This window comes from Parasteatoda tepidariorum, chromosome 10 (assembly GCF_043381705.1).
Source record: "Parasteatoda tepidariorum isolate YZ-2023 chromosome 10, CAS_Ptep_4.0, whole genome shotgun sequence".
In the NCBI taxonomy this organism is placed as follows: Eukaryota; Metazoa; Arthropoda; class Arachnida; order Araneae; family Theridiidae; genus Parasteatoda; species Parasteatoda tepidariorum.
This window is the reverse complement of record NC_092213.1, coordinates 71,540,773-71,548,026: the sequence shown is the minus strand read 5'-3', so window position 1 is coordinate 71,548,026 and position 7,254 is coordinate 71,540,773. Positions and strand designations below refer to the sequence as shown.

Genomic DNA, 7,254 nt, shown 5'->3' with positions numbered 1-7,254 from the left:
TTTCATTAATAAATTATTGTATTACAAATTAAAATGCTTAAAAAATCTTGAGGAGGGAGGATATTAATAACACAAAACCTAAAAACTAGACAAGAATCTATATCGGAGCTGTGATGGCGCAGGGGACAGAGTTTTCTCCCACCCATGAGGTGAACAGGGCCCGAATCCTGTCAATTGCTGGGCGATAGGAATTCCGCACTCGGCTCGCACCCACCACAGTGCAGACGTAAAATATCCTCAGTTGTAGACGGATCATGGGCAAAAGTCCTCTAGCTGTCAGGCGGAACGTGGGAGGTTTTTGTGGTTTTCCTTTTCATGTAACACAAATGTGAGTTAGTTCCATTAAAAAGTCTTTCATGAAGGAACCATTTCACTCAATACTTGATCCAGGAGTTCCTTTGTTTTCTGGATGGCGTTCAAAATTACAAGGCTACGGAGTTGAATATTAGTATTCGTAAACCCAAAAATTGGGTTAGCTGTTTAACAACGGTTATAAAATAAAATAAAATGTACTTTTAATAACAATGGTGTTGTTAAAATGTTTATGTATTGAGATAAAATTTTGATATAAAGCTAACTTGAAGTATCATTTACAGTTACCATATAGTTCTTTTTTATGGTGCTTAAAAAACTTAAATCAAGAGCAAAATAACTTTTTTTTTAATCGTTTCCTAAGAATTACAATATTATTTTAACTTATTCAAGTTAATAAGGATAAGTACAAAATCTTGCCCCTTACATGTAATGCGATTCTTCATTAGCATCCGCTACTTAGCGTTGACTCCATGTGAAGAGATTTCAGTATAACTTAAATAATAACCACTCTGTGCAATGTTCTTTTAGGTACCAAGCATTCGACGATCAAGGATGTCATGGATATTGCAGTTGAGGAACATCGTCGTCGTTTGGAAGTGATAGAGCTCCAAAAAAGATATGAAATGGATAGAATTGAATTCCAAAAAATTTTTGAAATTGAAAAACTCAAACAAATGAAACAATACCATAACTTTAAAATTCGAGGAGCTAAAAATAAACTCAGTAAAGATAGTTCTGAGGAATAGACCAGCAAAAGCTGTTCTCATTTATAATTTAGGCTCCGAGTTCTGAGGAATAGACCAGCAAAAGCTGTTCTCATTTATAATTTAGGCTCCGGTATATATTATGTAACCTTCGATCTTGTAAATAAAATAAAATATCGTATTTGGTTTCGTTATTGAAATAAGTGTGATAATTTTCTATTTGCTGGAAAAATTATATACACATTATTCTCTAAAACTAACAAAACTACACTTGTATGCCTCACTAGTACGTTTGAACATTTGAAAACTATAAACTGTAAAATTACGGTATGAACTGTAAATTATCAGCTTGGAATGATTAATACATTTTCAAACTTGTAATGAAACAGAACTCGTCTAGTAAAATATCTCAGCAGGCAAGATACTTAGAGTATAGATGGTGGTTTCAGTAGAAATGTAAACAATAACAATCTCGAACTGTATGCCTGCTCTAGTTCCGGTTAGAAAGTTTGAAGCTGCTTACTACATGTTATTCTGCAAGGCGATATTTTCAAACGGATAAATTTGTTTTCAATAAAAGAAATAAACTAGATAATTTCTGAGCTCAAATCTACCGTATTTCATAAGATATTAATGTTATTATGTAATTCTGGTGAGTTTGAAGTGAAAATTTTATTTAGTTATTTAGAAATATATTGTTAAAAAACATGACATGGTTGCTAGATTTTGAATAACTCGCTTTTTTGGCAGTCTTGATTTGGCCTCTTTCCATAGGTGTATTACTGTTTGTTCTTGTTGCAAGCTGTGCACCATCTTACGTTAGTGTTAGCACTTTTAGCATTGTAAACACAAGTATTGTTAGCATTGTAAACACAAGTAATAAGTAATCAAATACATTGTTTGCAAGAATCTCAAAACAGAATGATGCCAAATAGCTTTGAAATACAATGGAAACAGTAACCCGGAAATTTCACCTGTAGTATATTTCACAATTATGTCAATCATAACCTGTTTAATATTTAACAACATACACAAGACTCAATAAAAATCGCATGTAATAGAGTCAGTCAATCAATATATATATATATAAATATATATAGTTCAAAATGTATTATATGTATTAAATGTAAAATATATTATAGTTCAAATGAAGACAAAACAAAGGAAAATTATAGACATATGCAAAAGGGAGGGGGGAATAATAATGAAAAAAAACAACAAATAACAACTGATTTAAAAGAAAAAAGGATGAAATTTTTTAAAAAGCAAGAAAATAAAAGATATAATCTTTTTATCAGCCTACACGATTATATCCGCAAAAAAGAGTGTTTTCTGATATTGTATCAATATAGCCAAAGCAAAATATATTATTACAATAGTGTGAGGAGCACTCAAAAATTTTTTTTTTACAAAAATTACAATAAATAAAATAGAACACAATAAGTAAAAATAACACGTAAAAACAGAAAATAAAATAAAATAAAAAGAAAAAACAGTGTAAAACAAAACAAAATGTGTAAAGTGAGTAGCGAAATCAGATGTCCTTACATGACCGGGAAATTTTTCAAGAATGATTTAAAAATATTTTCGCAACAGGATTGCCAGATTACAAAATATGAAAACAAAAGCGCAAATTGAGTGTAAATAGAGGATTTTAAAGTGCCGTTCTTACTGCGTGCTGAAGTGATTTGCTATGCTGTGCATTGATTTGTTAGTTGCCATGGATGGGCCTGAAATGAATGTGCGCAAGGTAATATTATACTTGATAATTTAAATAGTTGACCATAAATAATATTAGAATATAAATATTTATTTAAGAAAAAAGAGAAACATAAATTGCATGTTTTGCAAATAGTTTTAGCCACGAATTTGCCCGAAATGGATTTGCACATGGAAAAATTATACAAACTATTAAAGAAAAAATTTTAGTAGATAATTTTAACACGGATTTGCCCGAAATGGATTTGCACATGGAAAAATTAATACAGAAATTTTTAGTACATAATTTTACCCACGGATTTGCCCGAAATGATATCCCTTCTTCATTTTGAACTTATCTAATGAGTTCCGTTTACTTGCAGCTTATGCGCAATTAATGAAACTTATTGTTTTTCTTAACTTTCTTCGTGTTTTCTTGTATTTATTTATTTCGTTGTATAAATATATATATATATATATATATAGTCAGTCAATCATTTTATTAAGTCAAAAATGAGTCGACTACGGTTACATATATACGGTTATATATACTACGACTAATTACTAATTTTCAGTAGCGCTACAGCTCATAGAGGGCCAAGGTCTACTGTGCCTACCTCAATTTTCTTGATCTTGGGCTCTGGGGTGTAGGAGCAGATTCTCAGGTTAGGTGGTCAACCGGAAGCGGAACCCCCAGTGTTTAGTCCCCAATAATGCTTGGTATTCATTTTATCAAGCCACAGACGGGATGAAAGATTGAATCTACCTTGCCACCGGAACGAGGAAGAACTGTGGCACGAGAACGCTAAACGCTACCACTTAGCTACCGGGCGTCGCTACATATCTATCGTACCTTGTGGCAGTGAAGAGCTGTAAAATATTGTGGGTAATAGCAACAAACATGTTGCTGGAGGAAGCTAGTATAACAGTTTTACTAGTAAAACTGTTGATTTTCAAAAGTGATTGAAATTTCATTAAACAGCGTGCCCGCTAATAAACTTTTTACGATAGTCAGCGTTTTTGATGATTTTCTTCACTCTCTTTAGAAGGATTTTCATTTTAACGAGTCAGTAATACTTTAGCTAAATTTCCTTATTTTTGCAAACCGTCCCTGATTTATTTTAGTCAATCACGAAGTCTTAAATGTTTGTCCAAACTTTCTCCTCACTCGTGTGATTTCCCAGTGCAATTTTGTTACTTTACAATCTTTATTTTTATCCGATTTTGTATTTTGCATTGTACGGCAGGATTATTCAGAGATTATCGAGATTCAATGCATGTATGTTCCTCAGATTCCTTTACATTTTATGATGTGTTTCTAATCAGGTTCTCAATTATTTATATATTGATATAATTATCTATATGTTGCATTAATTTAAGTAAACATAAAGCTTTTGACGAAATTCGTATCCTTAAACTAGAGGAGAATATTATTTACTCACTGTGAGAAAAATTCCTCATGATCTTCGACAGAAACGAATATATTTTTTAAAATTCTTTCCTTGTTTAGTTTCCTGATTGTTTTTTTTAAAGTTATTGCAGTTGAGTCTCAAGTACTTGTCTTGAAACTGTTAATTTAAAAAATCTTTAATCACTTCTATAACTCATTTAAACTGTTCGGATCTAAACATCCAGACTCTTTCGGTCTTAAAATGCTGTCAAAAGAGAGGTTATCTAAGGTTATAATGTTCTTTTTTAATTCAGAAAATAGAGTGCCGCATTTAGCTCTTTTAAAAAAGTGGAATTTAAATAAATGAAGTATATAATGCATGCTTTAATAAGAACTTAAGATGTTTTTACATAAAAAAATAAATATCTTGATTTTAATAAACATTTACCCGTATGCCCTAAATTGGGGCAGGTCGGGGTAAATATTTCATANTAGGAGTTCCTTCGTTTTTTGGATGGCGTTCAAAATTACAAGGCTACGGAGTTGAATATTAGTATTCGTAAACCCAAAAATTGGGTTAGCTGTTTAACGACGGTTATAAAATAAAATAAAATGCACTTTTAATAACAATGGTGTTGTTAAAATGTTTATGTATTGAGATGAAATTTTAATATAAAGCTAACTCGAAGTATCATTTACAGTTACCATATAGTTCTTTTTTATGGTGCTTAAAAAACTTAAATCAAGAGCAAAATAACTTTTTTTTAATCGTTTCGTAAGAATTACAATATTATTTTAACTTATCCAAGTTAATAAGGATAAGTACAAAATCTTGTCCCTTACATGTAATGTGATTCTTCATTAACATCCGCTACTTAGCGTTGACTCCATGTGAAGAGATTTCAGTATAACTTAAATAATAACCACTCTGTGCAATGTTTTTTTAGGTACCAAGCATTCGACGATCAAGGATGTCATGGATATTGCAGTTGAGGAACATCGTCGTCGTTTGGAAGTGATAGAGCTCCAAAAAAGATATGAAATGGATAGAATTGAATTCCAAAAAAAATTTGAAACTGAAAAACTCAAACAAATGAAACAATACCATAACTTTAAAATTCGAGGAGCTGAAAAAAGATTCAGTAAGGATAGTTCTGAGGAATAGGTCAGCAAAAGCTGTTCTCATTTATAATTTAGGCGCTGCTATATGTTTCTGCTATTTTTTAGGCAACGCTATACATTATGTAGCCTTTGATCTTGTAAAAAAATAAAAAAAAAATTTGTACTTGGTTTTGATATTGAAATAAGTGTGATAATTTTCTGTTGTTGGAAAAATTAAATACACATTATTGTCTAAAACTAACAAACCTACATTTATATGTAGGTTTGTACGTTTGAAAAACTATAAACCGTAAAATTACGGTATGAACTGTAAATTATCAGCTTGGAATAATAAATACATTTTCAAACTTGCTATTAAACAGAACTTGTCCAGCAAAATATCTCAGCAGGCAAGATACTTAAAGTATATCTAGTATATACTTAACGTTCTGTGCGGCATATAAATCTCCCATTTAACAGTCTGGCGCATTTTTAAATCAAATTCAAATGTTGTGCTTCAAAAATTAAAAGGAAAGTCAAAACTGTTAAACATCATAAAATTTTTGAAGAAGTTAAATTTATATGGCCCTTATGGTAAAAATTACTTCTAGTATAATTTGCGAACAAGATCTTTAGATTTCTTACGTAGGCAGATAGGTGGTGGTCTTGGGAGCCTTAGTCGAGCTACTGAGATAATCAAATAAGTTTAGCAAATAAATAAATTCAAAACTGTCATTTAGAATATTTTCTCCTGAGATCAACAAATAAGGTTAGCAAATAAATAAATTCAAAATTGTCATTTAGAATTTTTTCTCCTGAGATCAACAAATAAGGTTAGCAAATAAATAAATTCAAAACTTTTACTTAAAATTTTTTCTACTGAGATAATCAAATAAGGTTAGCAAATAAATAAATTCAAAACTGTCACTTAGAATATTTTCTCCTGAGCTCAACAAATAAATAAATTCAAAAATGTCACAAAGAATTTTTTCTCCCGGATTCTTCAAATAAGGTTAACAAGTAGTAATTTTGCTAAAATACAAAATTTAAAACCAGACTTTTATAATTCTTTTTCTTCATCTAAATTATTTCTTAGTTTAGTAAATTAAAAGTCATCTTTTCGACAAAGCAAAATTTTTTTCTTTTGTCAATTTAGGGGTAAATCGAACGATTTCAACGAAAGTTTGAGATTGGGTTTTTCTGCTCGTTGTCGCTCAAGGACAGACATATCTTCAAAAAACAATCAATTAAGCTTTTTTGTTTCCTAAAGAAATTATCTTTATTTGATTCATGTTATTTATTTGACAGCAAAACAAACAAACAAATACCCTTTTCGCAATTAAAGTTTATTGTGTATTTTCATGTAGATAAACAAAAACAAACAAAGAAATACAGTTATCATTTTTCTCAAAATAAACTTACAATGGATTTATCTAACATTGTTTCACAAATAAATAAAGATAATTTTTTTAAAAAAATAACTATAAATGAGAAAGGACATTTTAAGTATTATTAATTAGGTAAAGAACTTTTTAAGTAAAAATACTATATTTTATAAAAATGATCCGAAGAAATAATTTTTTATTCCTCGTACTTGTAGCATTTAGCACAGCATGTAAGTTCTCTTTTACTTAAATAGTTTTACCAAGTCTATTTAATGTGTTTGAAAAAATATAGAATGAATTTCTATTTTAAACAATAAAATGATTAGATTTTTTTTTCTTCTTTTTCTTATGAATGCGCCATTTTTAGTCACATAAACAGAACTGTTTTTTTGACAAAAATAATTCTTTTTATAATTTTACTAAGGAAGGATTTACAAACTATGCTATTTTAACTATTCTATTATTCATATTCAAACTATTATATTTCTCAAACGTAATTTAAAAATACCCCTTTCTAAAATTAGTAAAGTAAAACATACTTGCCAAAATCTAGAAAAGTTTATTACCATACAATTATAAATTGATATATATATATATATATAGCACAAAAAAACAAAACCGAACTAAAAGCGGAAACGAAAAGAAAACGGAAGTATATATA

The 7,254-nt window shown here is 29.6% G+C and overlaps 3 protein-coding genes across 4 annotated transcripts in view; all 3 read left to right on the top strand.

Annotated features, from left to right (window-relative positions):
- The window catches only part of LOC107437168 (low-density lipoprotein receptor-related protein 12), a gene marked incomplete in the record, with an annotated part of 24,089 nt that extends 22,889 nt beyond the window's left edge, over positions 1–1,200 (top strand). The window contains 1 exon segment of the mRNA XM_071187104.1: positions 844–1,200. Coding sequence (XP_071043205.1) covers positions 844–1,061 — 218 coding nt within the window.
- Positions 1–7,254, top strand: part of LOC107449272 (uncharacterized protein CG3556-like) — a 184,835-nt gene that overhangs the window by 55,663 nt on the left and 121,918 nt on the right. The gene's annotated exons all lie outside the window — the stretch shown is intronic.
- Positions 6,671–7,254, top strand: part of LOC139426931 (uncharacterized protein CG3556-like) — a 42,929-nt gene continuing 42,345 nt past the window's right edge. For both annotated transcript variants that reach the window (XM_071187102.1, XM_071187103.1), the window contains exon 1: positions 6,671–6,823. In XM_071187102.1, coding sequence (XP_071043203.1) covers positions 6,769–6,823 — 55 coding nt within the window. In that variant the 5' untranslated portion in view covers positions 6,671–6,768. The remainder of the gene's footprint in view (positions 6,824–7,254) is intronic.